General features: G+C 37.1%; 1 protein-coding gene across 1 annotated transcript in view; it reads left to right on the top strand.

Annotated features, from left to right (window-relative positions):
- Window positions 1-21200, top strand: part of LOC124787750 (dedicator of cytokinesis protein 1) — a 413210-nt gene that overhangs the window by 188989 nt on the left and 203021 nt on the right. The window contains exons 18-19 of the mRNA XM_047254617.1: window positions 3436-3591; window positions 18275-18468. Coding sequence (XP_047110573.1) covers window positions 3436-3591; window positions 18275-18468 — 350 coding nt within the window. The remainder of the gene's footprint in view (window positions 1-3435; window positions 3592-18274; window positions 18469-21200) is intronic.

Here is a 21200-nt window from a genome sequence, read left to right as displayed (position 1 = left end):
AATTCTCGATTACAAACAGCTCCTTATTCACTTCCAGAGTGAGTTTAGGAAATATCATTCCATTATTGGTAATCTGACAGTGCTGGAGGTGACTATACAGCAGGCTTTCCTACTCATACAACACCTAGTAAATATATTTTTGATCCCTTGAAGGTCTGTGTACTATATGGAGACAGACTGTACTTTGGCAGTCATATCCATTGCTAAAGTGCTTTGTGTAGGGGTACTGCACATTGACTTCTAATTTCTGACAGAGAGAGTAGTGTTTGTTTACAAAAATGTTCAAATGTGTGTGAAATCTTATGGGACTTAACTGCTAAGGTCATCAGTCCCTAAGCTTACACACTACTTAACCTAAGTTATCCTAAGGACAAACACACTCACCCATGCCCGAGGGAGGACTCAAACCTCCGCCAGGACCAGCTGCACAGTCCATGACTGCAATGCCTTAGACCCCTCGACTAATCCCACATGGCTGTTTGTTTACTTCCACCATGCTACGTACTTTTGTCTAAACCTTTACCTCTATGGAAAGTTTATTGACACAGTTCTGAGTGTGAGTTTCAGTAAGATTTTGGGGTCTAATTTTGGGCAACAAGCTCTCTTTGCTACTAAATATGAGGTATGTGGAGCCATTGTTCTTCAAGACACTGGGCACCTTGGAGTGCTACAAATGCAAGTCTTGAAGAACCAACAGTATGTGCCTGCTCCAGTTTTATGAGTCCTTCATGTGGTCTGTGTTGGCTTATGGGTACCACACATTTTGATTAACAAAGACTTCAGAGTTGAAGATATAGATGCCACTCACCATGAGGGAGAGTCTAAGCTTGCTGACAGGTGCCGACACAATCAGCTCCATTCCTTGCCTCTGTGGTGAGGCTAGTTAGCCACTATTAACAATCCAGTGCATCAAGCCCAGCGGTATTTGACTGGTCCAAAGTTGCTGGTATTCTCTTGTCTGAGTTACCAGTTTTGGAAATGGCACTTGCAAATTGCATATGAGTAAAAATCCATTTGAGAACGACATAAAAATGAATCTTGTAACATTTGATGTTGTCCTAATATCAGTCCTTACTGAGACCTAGCTTTAGCAACAACTCTAGTTTCTAATGAAGCCCACAATTATATTCGATTTAACTGAGTGCAAGAAAGACTGATCTCCTGATTACATTAGATAGTAACTGCTTCGTGGTTTGCCCTTGACAAGTTTTCATATCCTTTTTCTGAATGAACAATGAGGTCATTGTCTTAAAATTCAGATATATTCATGACGGTGGAATCACTGGATCTCGTGAGATGTTTTCAAAATGTGGAGTCTCATATTGCTTGACATCCTGATTCCACAGCAAACCATTCAGTATGTTCCCAGCAGAGAACACCTTCCTTAAGCTACAACTTATAAGAAGGAGATGATAGTCTGCTGGGTAGCAGAACATGTGCAAATAAATTAATGTGTATGAAGAGGTCACTATCCAGCTAGCGTGTTATTCCCTATGGTGACAGAAATGACACACCTGTGTATAGTGCTAGTGCAGTACAAATTTAACTGACTGTGTTTTGTATCATGATGACCATAACAACTGATTTTGTCTACCGATATACCACTTATTTTAGGTGATAATGAAACAAAAGTGTATTATGGATATATATGTTGTTTTATATTCCACTGTGCCTAAATTATTAGGTATAGAATTTTAGTTTTTATCGTGGTGGCAGGCTCATATAAAGGATCAAGTAGCCACAATACACGAATACTCATCTAATTCCTTCTGTCAGAACATTTGCATTTTAAGAACAAGATGTCTTAGCAGGCTTAGGTTTAGTGTTCAAGGTGGTAGACGAATGTATATGGAAAGAGTGGATGGAAATGAGTAAATCACTTTTAATTAACTTTTTCGTTCAATTTAAAATTTTAATCGCATTCATATTGCAAAGTATGGTCACTAATAGCACTCTTTACAACTCCAAAAATCTAAAAAAAGAAATCATCGCAGTAGTTGTTTATAATTCAAATAACAGGTAGATTAGAACTAAATTTTTCAATGCTGCAGGTCCTGCTTTAATGTTAAGCTTGTATGTAAATGAGAGGAAAGGGGTGTGGGGCTTTTGACACTAGAGTCTCTCACTTATCTAGGTCACACATCACTTGTCAGCATTCAGTCGTGGTGGATCTATAGTGCTCCATATTATTTTATGTGAAATGCTTACTATAGAGGTCTTTTAAAATTCTTGGCAAACAGTTAATCAACTTTATGGGAAATGTTGTAAGTATGCTTTTTAAAAATTAAAGATGATATGTGTGATGATAGCAGCATTGAAATTTTAGATAAATTAATTCACAGATATAAACTTTGAGAGGTTTTACAATTTAAAATGTATAGCAAGTTCTCTCTCTCTCTCTCTCTCTCTCTCTCTCTCTCTCTCTCTGTGTGTGTGTGTGTGTGTGTGTGTGTGTGTGTGTGTGTGTGTGTGGGTGCGCGCGTGTGGTTTTCTCTGTTTCAATGCACATTCTTAGTAAAAATATAAAATATCTTGAGTTGTTAATTCTGCAGTTCATGTTGTATCTTTCCAACACCATTGTTAGTGAGTAGATCGGTGTATTCTGTGATTAGAGGGTTTTAAAATATGTTAGATTACTATTGAACTGAGTTTTTGTTACATACAGGTGCTTGAAAAAGGATCTGGCACAGGTGAGTATGATCTGGATTTTTATATAGAGCTAATTTTCTATAAAAATCATAGTGCACACAAATTTGTTAGGTGGCTCTTCTAGTTGGAAGCATATTTACAAGTCAGAACTTGGCTAATTATTTTATAAAGTTTCTGTAGCACATATACATAGTGACTATCACTATTGTGAAATAAGGAGTGACGTGGAATTATTATTAGTATTACTTACAAAGTTACCAAGCTGCAACATATAAATTTGGTAATTACCAGACAGCAGCTTTAGAGAGAGAGTAAATTATAGTATGTTAAAAGTATCAGTATGTTTCAGTTAAATTTTTTAAATTATTCATGTTTCATTTTTAAATCAGTGGCTGTATATGTAAAAAGTAAGTTACAGCCAATTCTTGAATAATTATTTTTATAAAATGTTAGTTTAAACAAAAATGTTTGCCATTACACAGCAGGTTAACCTTTTAATGTTTTGGAACTAAAGATAAGAGCTGCATTTCCATATGCATTGTATTTCAACGCCACAGTTGTCTGGATTGTTGTCAGTTATGAGATTTGATTACTGTGTCACATTTAATAATACCAGTTACTGAAGTTTTCTGGCTGTTTTCTATTGTGGTTTGTCATTGCTACTGATGAGTAATTATTGGGAGCACTATCCACATAATAGCCAAATAGCAACATAATCTCATTACTGACAGTCACAGTTTCATGTTTAGTGCATTATTGTATTGCAGTCATATCTTTATTTGACAGGTTGAACTGTGCGTGAAAATCCTCAGTGACATAATGGATCTTCTATTTCGACCGGACATTGGCACCACTATACATGATATAAAAGAAATAATGCTGACTGTTTTACGAACTGTTATACAAACTGTGATAGCCATGGACCGAGACAGCCCATTAGTGGTGAGTGAAAACATATTATTTATTGTTTGACAAAATGTAATAAAATTAATTTTTGTTTTGTTTGGTCCTTGGCAAGATAATATACTACTGGCATTGTTTTAGAAAAATGCCGTAAGGTCAAACATACTGTTCTTCTTGATGAATTAAACTAACGTATTACCTCTTTCATTTGTGGTATCCATTAAAGTTTCACACTGAAGGTTCAGTCTTCAGTTTGTACCCTACTTTGTTTGCCTTGAAGATTTAAATTAAGTTCATTGATGTTTGTAAACCTGTTACCTAAAAAGGCACCTTGAAATAGTCAGTTTCTATCAAAAAATCAACCTTTCAGTTCAGGACTGTATTCTGGAAAGAAAATATGCATCTCATTCTTCAGACCCCAGTATGATTAAGGAAAGATGTATGTAAATTTATCATATCCTTACACAGTTGTTTGGAAAAGATTTTTTAGTGGCTGAGATTTTTTGAAGTTAACAAATTTTATGGTCACATTAAGAGCATTACTATAACTGATGGATAATTTTAATGCAACAGATGCCTTCCTATGGATCAGGCAGTAGCTACTAGAATAGTTTTTATGCTATTTTTAATAACCTGTACAGCTCTATTAATTATTCCATGCGTGGCCTTCACTCTGTCGATACTGATATCAATGCAGTTCCCCCATGGTACTTTAATCTCCTCAAGATAATACAAGTAATTTAGTAGACCAAATGCTTCAACTCCAGTATTATGTGTTGGTAGAGATCTGTATAAAAGGAGAGTTTCCAGTAATTTCTTTTCAAGCTGATACCGAATTATTATCGCTAATCATGGGAGCCCATCTGTGCTGCTAGAGTCATCTGTTTGTAATGAAAATTTGCATGGTTTGGAATTATAAATTGGTTCATTCTTTATATTGGTTGCTAAATATCTGATGTACTGAGCTACTATCATTTGGAAGTGAGATCAGAGCCACCCAAAGTGGAATGTTTAAAAAGATTTTCTGCATTTGAATAGTCTGCATCTCCTTAAGCTATTTTATATCTGACTAAGGAAGAAGCCAAAGTTGCTTTTTGATTTACTGTTATTGTTGTTTGAACCATAAATGTATTTAATTTTAATATTTCATTGTGCTTTCAAAAGATAAATTCAACGTATTTTTTCTTTGACCTTGCCATGAACAGATTCCAAATGACAACATGTTTTAGTTGGAACCACAGTGCTATTTGGGGGAACTTTGCATCTTATAACACACTGAGAATTATAATTATTGGTCATGAATCTTAAAGATATATAACTTTCATCATACTGCTGAAATTTTTATTGACTGCTTTGAACTGAATACTAGTAGAAGCATTAACTGATGTTATTTCTTTTGAGGTGATTACTACATTTTACTGGATTCTTCTTCTTATCTTCATTTATTGATGCATATCAGCTAAAGAAGACATTTCTTTTTTTAATCATTCAAAGGGGTTATCCTTTTTGAGTTAAACTTGAATTTGTTCGTTATTTATTATTATTTTACGAAGAAATAACCAGAACCTAACAGCAGCATTCATTTCATAATTTTTGTTCCAGTTAAGATTGGATGGTCATTCTGAAGTTATTTTTTATTCATTGTTAACTCACCAAATGATTCTACCCTCTCTGTCATTGAAAACTTGTAGTCCTCATCATCATTAGGATAGTGGCAAGACTGGAAATGGAAAGATTGGGACTTGTACGGGCATTGACCACGATGTTGAGCACCCCACAGACCATCATCATCATTATTATCTGCCATATTATGACGCAAGGTTCTACGCCTTCTTCACCAGGACCATTGGGGAGTTTTGTGCACAAAACTGTTAGGTAGGAGACATGTTTTTTGACCAGGGATTGATGACAAAATTGTCCGTTTGGTTGCGACTTGTAAGCAGTGTGACCGACCACAGGCAGCTTGCAGGGCATCTCTGTACCCCTGGCCAACTCCATGCCAGCCATGGGAATGGATTCATTTAGAATGAGATTTTCACTCTGCAGCAGAGTGTGCGCTGATATGAAACTTCCTGGCAGATTAAAACTGTGTGCCCGACCGAGACTCAAACTCAGGAACTTTGCCTTTCGCGGGCAAGTGCTCTACCAACTGAGCTACCCAAGCACGACTCACGCCCCGCCCTCACAGCTTTACTTCTGCCAGTACCTTGTCTCCTACCTTCCAAACTTTACAGAAGCTCTCCTGCGAACCTTGCAGAACTAGCACTACTGAAAGAAAGGATATTGCAGAGACATGGCTTAGCCACAGCCTGGTGGATGTTTCCAGAATGAGATTTTCACTCTGCAGCGGAGTGTGCGCTGATACGAAACTTCCTGGCAGATTAAAACTGTGTGCCGGGCCGAGACTCGAACTCAGGAACTTTGCCTTTCACGGGCAAGTGCTCTACCAACTGAGCTACCCAAGCACGACTCACGCCCCGCCCTCACAGCTTTACTTCTGCCAGTACCTCATCTCCTACCTTCCAAACTTCCTCTCAGGAGAGCTTCTGTAAAGTTTGGAAGGTAGGAGACACTTGGGGTTCAGTCCTCAGTTCATTGTTTTTCTCACTATATGTATCAGTGATACTTCATCTGTGTTCACTCCTGTCACTACCAATCATATGTTGACGATATCCAGCTGTATACAAGTGCCAGACCTAAGAAAATTGTTGCTGCGATATCAGGTTCAAGGCGATCTCTGTTCAGTATCACGACAGGCATGATACATGGGTCTGAAACTGAACCCTAAGGAGTCACAGAGTGTCTTTATATCATATCAAAAGTTGATTGGTCAACAGAATCATTAGGCAGTCCCTCCAATACTTCACTTCAAAGAAACAGCAAAAGATCTTAGCATAATCGTAGGTGATCATGTAAAGTGGGAAGAACAAACTGTTGCACCATGTACGACATCTCTCTCTCTCTTGCCCGCGTGCAACCCAAAATTTGGAAAAATAGTTCCACCCCAAATTAAACATAAGTTAGTCTACTCCACCAAATTTTTACTACTGTGATGTAGTTCAACACAACACCAATAGTGAACATTCCAGGTGACTCAAGATACACAGGGTGTTACAAAAAGGTACGGCCAAACTTTCAGGAAACATTCCTCACACACAAAGAAAGAAAATATGTTATGTGGACATGTGTCCGGAAACACTTACTTTCCATGTTAGAGCTCATTTTATTACTTCTCTTCAAATCACATTAATCATGGAATGGAAACACACAGCAACAGAACGTACCAGCGTGACTTCAAACACTTTGTTACAGGAAATGTTCAGAATGTCCTCCATTAGCGAGGATACTTGCATCCACCCTCCGTCGCATGGAATCCCTGATGCGCTGATGCAGCCCTGGAGAATAGTGTATTGTATCACAGCCGTCCACAATGTGAGCACGAAGAGTCTCTACATTTGGTACCAGGGTTGCATAGACAAGAGCTTTCAAATGCCCCCATAAATGAAAGTCAAGAGGGTTGAGGTCAGGAGAGCGTGGAGGCCATGGAATTGGTCCATCTCTACCAATCCATCGGTCACCGAATCTGTTGTTGAGAAGCGTACGAACACTTCGACTGAAATGTGCAGGAGCTCCATCGTGCATGAACCACATGTTGTGTCGTACTTGCAGAGCCACATGTTCTAGCAGCACAGGTAGAGTATCCCGTATGAAATCATGATAACGTGCTCCATTGAGCGTAGGTGGAAAAACATGGGGCCCAATCAAAACATCACCAATAACGCCTGCCCAAACGTTCACACAAAATCTGTGTTGATGACGTGATTGCAAAATTGCGTGTGGATTCTCGTCAGCCCACACATGTTGATTGTGAAAATTTACAATTTGATCACGTTGGAATGAAGCTTCATCTGTAAAGAGAACATTTGCACTGAAATGAGGATTGACACATTGTTGGATGAACCATTTGCAGAAGTGTACCCGAGAAGGCCAATCAGCTGCTGATAGTGCCTGCACATGCTGTACATGGTACGGAAACAGCTGGTTCTCTCGTAGCACTCTCCATACAGTGACGTGGTCAACGTTACCTTGTACAGTAGCAACTTCTCTGACACTGACATTAGGGTTATCGTCAACTGCACGAAGAATTGCCTTGTCCATTGCAGGTGTCCTCGTCATTCTAGGTCTTCCCCAGTTGCGAGTCGTAGGCTGGAATGTTCCGTGTTCCCTAAGACGCCGATCAATTGCTTCGAATGTCTTCCTGTTGGGACACCTTCGTTCTGGAAATCTGTCTCGATACAAATGTACCGCACCATGGCTATTGCCCTGCGCTAATCCATACATCAAATGGGCATCTGCCAACTCCGCATTTGTAAACATTGCACTGACTGCAAAACCATGTTCATGATGAACACTAACCTGTTAATGCTATGTACTGATGTGCTTGATGCTAGTACTGTAGAGCAATGAGTTGCCTGTCAACACAAGCACCGAAGTCAACATTACCTTCCTTCAATTGGGCCAACTGGCGGTGAATCGAGGAAGTACAGTACATACTGACGACACTAAAATGAGCTCTAACATGGAAATTAAGCGTTTCTGGACACATGTCCACATAACATCTTTTCTTTATTTGTGTGTGAGGAATGTTTCCTGAAAGTTTAGCTGTACCTTTTTGTAACATCCTGTATGTCCAACATTTGGATGCATGACCAAATCATTTATACTCAGATTGGGTGTAAGATGATTTCTGCAAGTTCCATATACTTCTTGTCTGACTCCTGTATGTATCTTGAATGTGTCTGAGATTTCTTCCATAAATTTTATTTTCTATGTGGTGTCTGTAAGTGTCTGTTGTATGAGACCTTCAGGAGCCTTTGCAGGTTATCGTTAGTACGGGACCTTCCTTTTCTGAAGCGTGCTTGTTGTTCACTTATCTTTGTATCTGCTTGTGGTTCTAATCTGTTGAGTAATGCCTTGGAGAGAAGTTTGTTTGTGGCCCATAATAACGAGATACCTTTGTGGTTATTAGGGTCTGTCTTGTCGCCCATTCTTTGGAGTGGGTGAATCAACACACATTTCCATTCCCGTGGAATTTTCTCTGTATTCCATAATTTCTGTGAGAATTTTATGGATTTTCTTTGTGATGGTTTGGTATCTGAGTTTCCAGATCTTGGAGCTAGTGCCGTCTTCTTGTATATTATTATTATTATTATTATTATTATTATTATTATTATTATTAGTGCATGTTGCTCATATGCTATACAAATTGTAATTTTGACTCGCGTAGGATATCTGATTACAAGTAAGAGAGGTCCTGGAGTCTCTTATCTTTCCAGGTGAAATAAATTCATAACTAAATAAATGGCCGATGCAAACTGTGAATGAAACCAAGGGGAATTTAAGTTCTGAGGGAATTAATTAAAACTTTGAGGTTTGTCAGTGTCATTGTAATTGTCAGGAACGCCAAAGTATTTGGAAGAACAGTTCAGTAAAATGGATAGCATCTAGAAAAGAGGTTATAAGATGAATATCAACAAAAGTAAAATGATGGTAACAGAATGTTGTTGAATTAAATCTGTTTGTGAGGAGGGAATTAGATTAGGAAATGAAGCACTTTGATTGATATTTTTTTTATTGGTCTGGTTTTATCATAGAACATATTTGTACAACTAATACTGGGCAGGCCAAAATGGGGTAGTTGTGTTTAGTACCAGCAAAAAAGAAGTGAACATAAGTAGGTGCGTATTTTTACAATTGAAGTTTTATCAGTAATTTTTTAAGGACAGACAAATTGAAGTTAGGTACCTATTCTTAAAGTCTAAGTTTATCAATAATTATTTAACTAACATTTATTTTTACATATTAGAAGTTCTTTTACACACGAGAAACATTTTTTAAATTATTGGATACCTAGCAATTTTTATTTCCTCTGGTAGCTTCTGTATCACCGATGTATACTCTTATGTTCTGGAACGAGTTTGGTGTATATTTGAATGCCCTCTGGTACAATATTTGTTTGCTTTCTTGTTATGGAGTAATCAGCCTGTATCCAGGAGGTAGTCCGTGGTGAACAAGACAGGTTCGTAAATGTGTGAGCATGGAACATTCAGAACATTAAGCTCAGTAAAGTGAAATTTATAAGACTCAATTTTTTAAGGCCATAATTACCTTTAGGGCTTTTTTTTATGTGCTAAAAACATTTATGCTATGAGTGTCTCCAGAAAATGATTCCACATCAGAGCACAGAGTGGAACTGTGAATAGTATGCCTGCTGTACTGTTGTTTTGCTTGTTGTAAAATTAAATGTTCCTACACCATAGCACACAGATGAGAACATTTGCTTCAGGCAGAAGTCTTAAGTGTAAATATTTTTCACAAAATTCTGAACACAAAGCTGTATTTGGTTCTTTTATTATACTATCAGTTTATAAGCCACCATCTGGTATCTGTATCATCATAATTGGAGTATGAGTCAGAAGTGTAACTGCAAACATGAAAATAAAATGTAAATGACAAGAGAAGCACAATGTAGGGACCATGAAACTTGAACAAAATTTTGAAGATGCCATAAGTGTAACTACAGTAACAAAAATAAAATATAAATGACAAGAGCAATACACTGTAGTATTTACAAAACTCAAACAAAATACGTAAAATGTTTTTGTTTGAGTTTTGTAAGTACTACAGTTCTTGTCATTTACATTTTATTTTTGTAACTGTATTTGTGACTAATGGTCCAGTTGTGATGATAATGGTGCCAGGATTGTTTATAATTGAAACTGGTAGTGCAGTAAAAGAATCAAATGTAGATATGTGTTATGAATTTAGTAAAACACAGATGAGAGTTCTTTAACAAGTTACTGAAATGTATGTCCCATTTTAAGTCTTGTTAACCCATAAATGCAAAAAAATTTGTGACACATTTTCTGAAGGATCAGCTTTTAATCTTGCCTGAATATAAATTTGGCTAGATAATGGAAATAAATTAAAGTTGATACATACAGTTTTTACAGTATTTACAGTGAATTTGTTTTTGGCTAGATGGTAGAAATATTTGTTTTTGGCTAGCTGGTAGAAATAAATGAAAGTTGACACATACAGTTTTTACAGTATTTACAATGAATTTGATTTTGGTGAACCACTCTGAAAGTATTTTTATAGAACTTTTTACTGTTGACTGCAAGGTTTCTGGGCTGGATTCAGCGAGGAGTATGCAGGCATCATCTATGTTTTTGGGAGCTCTCATACATTCGACAAGGTCATCTACGTAAATCAAGAATAGTAGCAGTACTAACACAGAGTCCTGAATACACTGTATTTTATTCCAACAAAAAATAATCAATTTTTGACTGTATTACCTAAAAATTCAAGTCACCACGCAGTGGCAGGAGAACACACATATTTAAAAAAAAGTTTCACGTACGTGAGCTTTCGGAGCCAGTGGCTCCTTCTTCTGGCAGAAGGGTTGAAGGGAAAGGAAGAGGAGTGAAGGAAAAGGGCTGGAGAGATTTAGGGAAAGGGACAGAGTTCGGAAAAGTTGCCCAGAATCCCGGTTCGGGAAAGACTTACTGGACAGGATGAGAAGGAAATTCACGTGAAAGGAAAGAATTGTTTCTTGTTTTATTCAGAATGTTAATCTCATACTGAAGTTTATGGTCTTTTAGATATGAACACAACTAGCTATGTGCTACACAGGTTACGCCTAGATTTTGTGGTCCCAGATATTGAAGGCTTTTGGAAGGCCAAAGAAAATATCAGCAGGTATTTTGTATTGGTTGAACAATTTCAAAGTACAATCAAAGAATTCAAAAATTGCTATTAGTGTATATTTAGACTTTCTGAAACCGTGTTGTTGGACGGTAAGAATTTTTGAAAAGGAACTTAACTGTGACTCCAATCAGTAGTTTGGTTTATCAGAATAACCTTTTATTAGCTTTGGTGAAACTTTTTCTATTTTCAGAACATCTGGAAAGAAACTAGTTTCTAAAGAGAGGCTGAAAAGTTTTACCAATGGTATTGCTATGTGGTGAGCACATGCTTTTAATCTGAAGTCAGGTACTCCATCAAGGCCAAATGATATTTTATTACTTAATGATTTAATTTTTCTTATGTTTTCATGTGCTTACATAGAGGCTTTTGAGATCACCAATTTACAGGAGAATGTGGGACTGGTACTTCATAGTTAACATGAGTGTGATGTTTAGCTAGTGAAGTGATCATTAAATTTTTTTCACAACTGAGTTTGGATCTGTTGCTTTGGAGCTGTTTTGTGTTAATGATACATTCTTTCATTTTAGTATTGAGCTACAACTTTCTTTCTCCATATCTCTCCACATGGATCTCTTTATATGTTGAGTATCTTATAGTATTGTCATTCCGTATAATTTTAGTCTTTTTGACTTCTCTATCATAGATTCTTTTGTACACTTTCTCTATATTTTTATAACAGTGCTGCAGAAATCTGTTTCTCCCACTGAAAATTTGTATGCCTTTAGTTACCCAATTAGTATTGTTCAAAGATTTTAATGTTTTTATTCCATTAGGAAATGCTATATTAAAATTATGAAGGAAATTATTAAAACTGTTGTACAAGCTGTCAACCTTGTTCTGAATGAAAATGCTTTTCCAATTTTGCCCCCTAACAACTACAATCCCTGAATTTGTAGCTTTTATTCGTGATAAATGTTTGGTCAGTGATGAATCTGTACAAAAATGTTGATCTTGCTGGGCAGTATATTGTGAGGATCACATTGAATGTGTTGGTCACATTTATCAAAGTATCTCTCTTTCATTGCTGTCTTTTGAAAAAATGTTGCAATCGCCACAAAGCACTGGCATCATATTTAACATATTGGTGCGGTAGTTTGCACATGGAGACTGACAGATTTCCATGAGATAAATGTTAATAATTATGGAAATACATTCCGACAATTTAATAATAGGAAGGTCAGAATCTTATCTTATCTTATCTTATCTTATCTTAGCCTCTGTATTGACAATGCAGAAATTTATCTGCTCTTTCACAAAGATAGTAGTACCACCATGGTTGGAGAACTCTCCCCTAAAATTACTCTGTAATGTTTATTCTGCTACCAAGATTAATTTTACTTTGTTATTTCATAGCCATTATTAAGTTATATTAAGTTATGTAAATTATGTCTACATTCACTAAAAGCAATAGACAAGTTTTGCAATTTGAGCAGCAAAATAACTGATGACGACCAAGGTAGAGAGGACATAAAATGTAGAGGGACAGTAGCAAGAGAAATATTTCTGCAAAAGAGAAATTTGTTAACATCAAATATAAATTTAAATGTTAGAAAAAATTTTCCAAAGGTCAAAGTGTCTTGAGAATAAAACAATTCACACAAGAAGAAAATAAAAGCTTTTGAAATTAGATGCCACAGGAGAGTGCTGAAGATTAGATTGATAGATCAAATAATTAGTGAAGATATCTCCAGAAGGAATTTCCATTCTGCAGCACAGTTGTGCTAATGAAGAAATAGTTAATCGAATTTTGTAAAAAAAGAAATTTGTTGCACAGCTTGGCTAAAAGCATAAAAGATCCACCAATTTGGCCATGGAGATAAATTTGTAGGGTAAAATTTGTGGAGGGAGACGAAGGCTTGACTACAGTAAGCAGATTCAAATGAATGCAGGCTTCAGCAGTTATGGGGAACTATTCAGAGTGCTTTGAGTGGAACAGCAATGATACGGATTCAATTGTTGCTTTGATACACAGTTATAATTAGTCAGAAAGTTTGCAGCACCCACTCTACAGGAAAGTGAAAGATAACGTCTAGAAATCTCACAAGATTACAGAATCAGTGAAGCACCAGTGATATCAGTATCATCGGACAAATATCTTGGTAAAATAAAAAAATAAAGTTGTGACACACAGGCAATTTTCTCTGCCTTTCCTTCCTATCCCTTCCTGCTCATCTGAATAGACAATCACGCTGTGGACAAACATGTTGTAATGGCTTATTTTACAGATATGGGCTAGATTATGATGATTTCAGTAATGCCTACTGATCCTGTATTCATGTGACATGTATTGTTGTTTTTACAAAAATTATTTGTATGTATTACTACATGTTAAGTTTGTTACATATAATTAGCCACACAAAAAATAAATGCCTAGGAATTATTTTTAAAAGCAACACAAGGCCTAGAAACCACACTAATGCAATTTTATTTAGAGAAAATGACATAGTTCGAAAGTGGATGCTGGAATACTGATGTTTTTTGCACATCACTTAACCAACTTCAAACATTTGGTTTTCCAAGTGCTTTGTCAGTATGTGGAGTTATGTCAATTGCAGTTGACTGAAAACAGGGGGGGAGGGGGGGGGGGGGGAAGAGAGAGAGAGAGAGAGAGAGAGAGAGAGAGAGAGAGAGAGAGAGAGAGAGAGAAAAAATAGCAAGCCAAGTATTATGCATCTTATTAGCTCACTGCAAAAATATTAGATATCCTCTTAAAAGAGCAAACTGTTCACTGTGCAACACTATAGGTGGTGCAGAACTTTTACTAAGCAATCATTTACCCTCCACTGCTGACATAAGTCAATGCAGTGATGTGGTATGTATGTGTTAATCAGTCTAATGGAGTAAACACTGAAAAATGGACCAATAATGAATATGTGACAGAATGGCAGAAAGAAAATATGGAGTTTATACAAACCGATGACCATACTATGAACAAAGTTGCCCAGTTTGTTTGTGTGTCAACGTGAATTGTCCAAATGTGTCTACAAGGAATGGTGTACCACTCACAACCATGTAACATGGCATAAGAACAGTGACCATAAAGACATCCTAGCTGGTGGGGACCGGAGACAAATGTCACACCTTGTCAATGACAATCAGCATGAAACCTAATGGGAATTGCTGCCTTCAGTGAATGCTATTCCATTTTGAATACTTTGTGAGCAATCATGGTGGAGCAAACTGCACTCAGTGGACATTTGGAAACAGGTAACATGCAAAGGCCATTGCTTTCAATGGCACATGTAACTGAATACTTTCAATGGGCCAAAAAACGCACAAACTGGGCAGTAGCTGTCTGGACATATGTAGTAGCTTTGCCTTTCAAACTAAAAAGATGGAAGATTTTGGAAATGATGGGCAAGAAAGTCCCATCATGGCATTAGTGTTATGTTTTTCATTAAGAAGGCAATTATATACAACTGTGCACAAAAGTATACGCAAATAATGAGGGTTTTCTAAAATGTTTACATTTTGAAATTACTTAGGTTGAAAGTTAATGGGAATTCATGTCTGTAGATAGTACTTAAAATATTTAATTACAACTACTTTCAGAGGATCATAGCTATGGATTATATCATATATATGGAAATATTAGCATAAATAAATAAGTAAAACTATATGAAACATGAGGGAAAACATTAACATGGGTAAAATATGGAAGACCCCATAAAATATGGGAGATGTGGCAACCCTAGTATGTAGTGTGGTCTGACAAATCACGATCTAATCTTGTTTTTCGATAGTGCGAGATGCTGAGTGTACTAGACTGCCTAATGAGGCATTTAATATGGAAATGATAAGATTGCTAGTCCCCACATAGAGGAGGTGTTGAGTCACAGGCAGGCAAAATAAAAGATAATGCTAGAAATATATAACTTTTCGGGCAAAGTCATTGTTCACTTTCACTCAAGCCCAATTCACACATGCCTGCCCTCTGTCATTGGACAATAAGGCCCAACCGCAACTGCCTCTAATGTGAACAGCAGTCTAGTTGCGGTGAGCAATAAGGGTAAGAAAGAGGCCTGTCTGAGGATGGGAAGGGATAGAAGGGTAGGGGTAGGGGAAGATGCTAGTGCTGCCTGTGGGAACCTGCAGGAATGTGGTGGGGACAGGATAGAGCTGCTAGGTGCACCTAGAAGGTGCATGTGATATTGGAACAGGATCAGGGAAGGTGATAGGTAAGTGAAAGACAGGGACTAGTAAAAGGTAGAGGACTGGGGGATTACGGGAATGAATCATACGTTGTAGAGGAGCTACCACGTGCGCAGTTCAGAAAAACCGTTTTTATTGGGAAGAATCCAGATGGCACAGACTGTGAAGCAGTCGGTAAAATGAAGCACATCATTTTACAGGTCATGTTCAGCAAGTGGGTGGTATAACTGTCTCTTGGCCACTGTTCAGCAGTGACCATTCATATGGACATTGCTAAGTGTAGTGTTGGCAGAAGAGCCAACACTGTGTTGCTAGAGGAGGCCGAAATGCACGCGTTTAATTACACGCTGACTGGCGTGAGGTCTGGAACAGTTAAGGGAATTAATAGTAGCAAATAAAGTACGTAGTTGATATAATACTTAACTTTAATCCACAATTGGTGTACATCGCTCTTGACGGTACATGCTTCATAAAATAATATCAATATCAAATGCTATGGCGCCTTGCTAGGTCGTAGCAAATGACGTAGCTGAAGGCTATGCTAACTATCATCTCGGCAAATGAGAGCGTAGTTGTCAGTGATCCATCTCTGGCTAAGTCGGCTGTACAACTGGGGCGAGTGCTAGTCAGTCTCTCTAGACCTGCCGTGTGGTGGCGCTCGGTCTGCAATCACTGACAGTGGCGACACACGGGTCCGACGTATACTAATGGACCGCGGCCGATTTAAAGGCCACCACCTAGCAAGTGTGGTGTCTGGCGGTGACACCACACTAAGTTGGTAGATCACATGGCTGGTTCCACAGTTGGCCCTGGGTTCGATGTGGTAGGAGATGACTGTGACAGATGGAGTGGGAGGACATATGGGAAAGGTCTTGCATCTAGGTTTATTGCAGGGGTGAGTGCCATGAGGCAAGGGGTTGGGAACAGGAGTGGATTAGGGTCACATAAGGATATTGCATAGTTTGAGTTGGTAGTGTGATACTGTGTAGAGAGGGGAGGTGTGGGGAGATGGTGGGGAAGCTACTTCACATTTCAGGGTATGAATGGTGGCGTGAGTTTAGTGTTTATCAAGGTGTGTGCTTTTCTAAATCTGATGAAGGACTTTGTCCAATAACTTAGCCTACTTTTAGATATGTCTGTCTGCCAATAAACGTTTTATCTGTGTGATGAGTAGCAATCTATCTCAACTCATATTCTTAGCATTTTTCACATGTGAAAGTAATATCCAGATCTGAGAGAAGCAATAAGTGACACGAGAAGAAAAAATCCTGTAGTCAAGTCAGCACAAGACGATCCCTGACAGCTTGACAGTGTTGTTGCCAGCTTTCAGCTATGAAGTGCAAATGGCTGCAGATGAAAACCATGGCCATCTATGGAGCTGTGACATGACTGATGCATTGCCAAAGAGGTGTTTACAGAATCTCACTACATGAGTAGTTGAAGTGGGTGCGCGAAGCTGCTGCCCAGCCCTCTGCAACTGTCAGGGATCACCTTAAACTGACTCGGCTATAGTGGCAGCATTCTCTCTCTCTCTCTCTCTCTCTCTCTCTCTCTCTCTCTCTCACCACAGACTTTAACTCAAGGAATAGAACTGTTTAGCTCATCTGAATATTGAATCCCAGACCTTTACATGTGTGCCAGTGCATAGCTACCCATGGAGCCACACAATTGAGCACAACTGGAAAAGAACTGATTGTCCCAACCTTGAATTTGTCCCAACTTCATCTAAGTTATTAAAACTTACTTCCAATCCATCTTTGCAACTACAGGAAAGTGTGTACTTATTTCACCACATGTGTTTCAATTTATTCATTTAAAACATCGTCAAAATTATCTGAAAATAATGATAATTTATCTGCTTCAAGTAAAGAACAATAATGCTTGTGTGTTTATGGCATTTATCCCATGCCTTTCCAATTTTGTTCTAAATTTCCAGATTATCCAATTCAGTCCAGGTAATCAAGGTTCCACTGTAGCTATTAAGGTAGATTTGTAATACCTGTAAAAAATTGTGAAGCAGCTGTGGTATGACTGCAGAAATAAAGAATATTCTGTTAAGTAGCAGAGTCTCTTAATTGCTCCTGCCACATGAATTTGGAAAAAAGCAACAAATTTTATTATTAAATTAAACTTACCAGTTCTCCAGTTTATATATTAGGTGATTTGCTGCTTCCTGACATTGGCACTGAAGTCACCAATACATTTTTGAAATAATTATATATTTGCTGTGTCTTTCTTCCCAAAAAATGAAATCTGAGAATTAGTAAAGCAAGCTATAGAATAGAAGTTTGTCTCGTAACATACAATTTCTAGCCATTGACTTAATGTTCAGGAGACTTGTCAAATAACAAAAACTGATTTGCAATTTTCCTTATAATGTCAGTAATATAATATATGGTACTTAATAATTACTTAATTAACCAATTAATAATTTTTCTTCAAAAGTAACAAACTTTTAAAAATTAACAGTCCTAAATACTTGCTCTCACCCACTCAAATTTTCAGGTTGTCATTTATGAATTCTTCTACTGGATAGTAACATTTATTTTATTGCATCTCAGTATTTCATTGTTCTGCATATTTGTTCGTTGTTGTCAAAAGAAGTATATTTCTATAGCTGATAGTGTTCATTTAAGGGGTTACCTGTGCAGTGAGTGGTCTGTGATATTTGGGCGAAAAAGAAATCCCCCCCCCAGAATGCAGTTCAATTTCACAGACAAAAATTGAAGACTGCATTGCTAGGTCATATCTCACAATTTATTAATAACTTGAATCTAATAACTTAATTTCTTTATTTCAGGGCAATTTAGTTGCTGTGATGATTTCTATATTTCGTCAGATGAAAGCTCACCACTTCGAAGTTTACATTTCACATTTCCAAACCAAGACAGACCTTATGGATTTCTTAATGGAAATCTTGCTTGTGTTTAAAGATTTAGTATCAAGGCCTGTGTATACAAAAGACTGGAGTGAAATGATAATGTTACAAAACAGGTAAAATATATCAACTAAGGATTGCTCTAGAAAAGCATATAACAAAGAAAAAGAAAGAAGAAAAAGTAATCATTCCCCAGCCATGGGCGAATGATGAGTGGCACATAGGTGCATGGATGCATCAACACGTAAATGGGAGTGCGCACGCACTTATTTATTAGTGTTATTTTCTGAGCTTAAGGTATGTGTATGTACCACTCGTCATTCATCTGCTGGTGAGTGATTGCTTCCTAATTTGACGTTTCTATTCCGGAATTTTCTTTGTTGTAATGACCACTGTCTCATGTTAATAAGACTAAAAATGAAATGTTTATTTAAAATTAAGTGTGCAACTCGAATAATTAAAGAATTGTAGTTCTTGTCTTTCATATTTGGAATATACAGAGAGTGAATTAGTTCTAGAGGTGTGCTTATAATCCACTAACTGTTTCTCTTTAGTACTATTGAATTGAATTATTGTGATCTTGTGCTGTTACTTATGTCTATTGGTGTTGCTCATGCACAGAGATTGTGTGTGTCATCAAATCTCTTATCCGACAGTTTGCAAATGCTCAGAATAGGGAATATGGAAGGCTTTTACAAGTGTCATTATTGTTGTGTACTCTGTTCAGTCACTGCTGGCGAAAGCTGTTACTTTCTTTGGCGTATTTGAAATGGGGTTACATGGTCTTGGGACACAGATTTTTGAATGAAATTTTGAAGTAGGAGTCTAGATCACTTTAATTCACATTTCCATAGTTTCTTCAAATTTTTCAAGGAAAATGCCTTTGAACAATGTCAGTAAATTTCTTCTTCTATCTTTGTAAAAATAGCTGTTTGACTTCATGACTTCCCTGTTGAAAGTACATTAAACTGATTGATAGGCAGGCGGCAGGGCAGAAATGTGTCGGTGTCAGTAGTGTACATTGTTTTTAGATTGCATGAGCTAAGAGCATTGAGATAGAAATTTCACTAAATTCATATCTTTGATAGGGCTGCATTTTCTAAATCTCTGCATGACTTTGAAAACAAATGTCTCTTATTGCATACGAAGAACAGTTTACTATCAGTGACTGAGACCTATTAGATGACTAACTTGCTGATATGACTCCTGTGATGTTTTGTATAAAGGAATTGATATACATAAACTAGTATTTAAATTAAAGTTATTTTGTGTTGTTATTGAGCTTTAGATAATGGTCCAAACTTTTTGATGTGATTACCATCTTTGGAAAATGTATTTTTTTTTTCCTCAAAATTAACATTTTTGCATTCCATTTGTGTGCATGAAGCTCGTAGTCGGGCATGTTTATGAATATATTATGGCAGCTTCTCTGTCAAGTGTTTTGCTAAGAATTTGTAGGATGTTGAAATTATCAAAGACATTTTTTCTGGCCTCACTATTTTTTTGAAAGACATTGATTAAGACAATACAACTGTTCAGTATGTGTATGATTTTTCATGAGGCTTCTTACGTTATCTGCCTGGGGTAAGCCTGTTGGTGGGGTCGTCCTACATTTTACACCATTCTTACTGGTGCAAGCTTTAAGTTGTTTATTGTTTCCTTATAAAATCTCATTCCACAAATGTTAAAATAAAACTCATGCTGAGCCAGTAATCCAAGTGGTAGTAAATATTTTTTGGCTTATTACATAACGAAGTTTGAGCTTGCAAGTCATAGGTTTGATTTAATCTTATGTTCATTCTAACATAGAACCTGTGTCTCAGCTCTTAGCTCACAATTTCTTTGTTCTCCTTTCCTGCACTTTGTGTCCTTTATGATTTAGGATGGGAAGTTATTTCTACCTTCCCGTCAACATCTATAAAGACCTACCCTGTCTTTACCTTGATCCTATTCCTCCTCCTTTAAATCTAATTGTGATGGTAAGGTGAAAAGTTTTCAGTGAAAGACTGTTTTGTAGGCTGAAAAAATCAGATTTTCAACTTAGTCCGTTTTTATGTCAGTGCATTTTGTGCAATATTTTTTCTGTGTGTATATCCCATTCTGAGTTCCAATCTGGATGATCTGCAAAATACTTATCTGTAGCTGTCGTAATCTCATTATTAGTCTTTATTGCAAATATATTTTAATGTGGAAATAAATGGGTGGAGACTTAAAAATTTGTGCTTCAAATTACTCAATTTTTCTATTGGCAAAGCTCCTCTGAGAGTGGGTGTACTTTCCTGGTGAAACTCTCTCTCTCTCTCTCTCTCTCTCTCTCTCTCTCTCTGTCTATTTCTGGGTGTCTTTCTTTCTTTTTCCTTCCTCAATGCAGGCCTTTTCTCACTGTTGTAATTGCTGATAGTACAATGACATAATGTGCCCATACTTCGTATTTTCATTCATGGTTGCAGTTTTGGGATGTGCTTCGCATGGGTCATATTCAAGAGAAGTACGACCATGGTGAGGACAGATATCTGAAGGACCACACTCCTTGTAAAACTTCACCAGATTCGAATGAGTTTTCATTAGCAGAAACAGTGCACAAAAATATAAATTTAGGGTGATAGGGTTCTAGTTAATCTATTTGATTGAAAGAGACAGATCATCATCACTTGAAAATGTCTTGCAAATAAAACTATTCTATAGATTAATCTGACATGACTGACATTATTGCACAATCTATACCAGTGACACAAACATGTAGTTTCATTGATATTAGTGCTACCTTTGTGCCAGGCTAATAACTTTTCACCATGCCCTCATAAAAGTTAGAACAGTTAGACTCAGATTTTCTGCTTCTTAATTAATG

This window comes from Schistocerca piceifrons, chromosome 3, assembly GCF_021461385.2.
Source record: "Schistocerca piceifrons isolate TAMUIC-IGC-003096 chromosome 3, iqSchPice1.1, whole genome shotgun sequence".
Lineage (NCBI taxonomy): Eukaryota > Metazoa > Arthropoda > Insecta > Orthoptera > Acrididae > Schistocerca > Schistocerca piceifrons.
The sequence above is the reverse complement of the archived record's forward strand: the minus strand, read 5'-3'. Positions and strand labels throughout refer to the sequence as shown.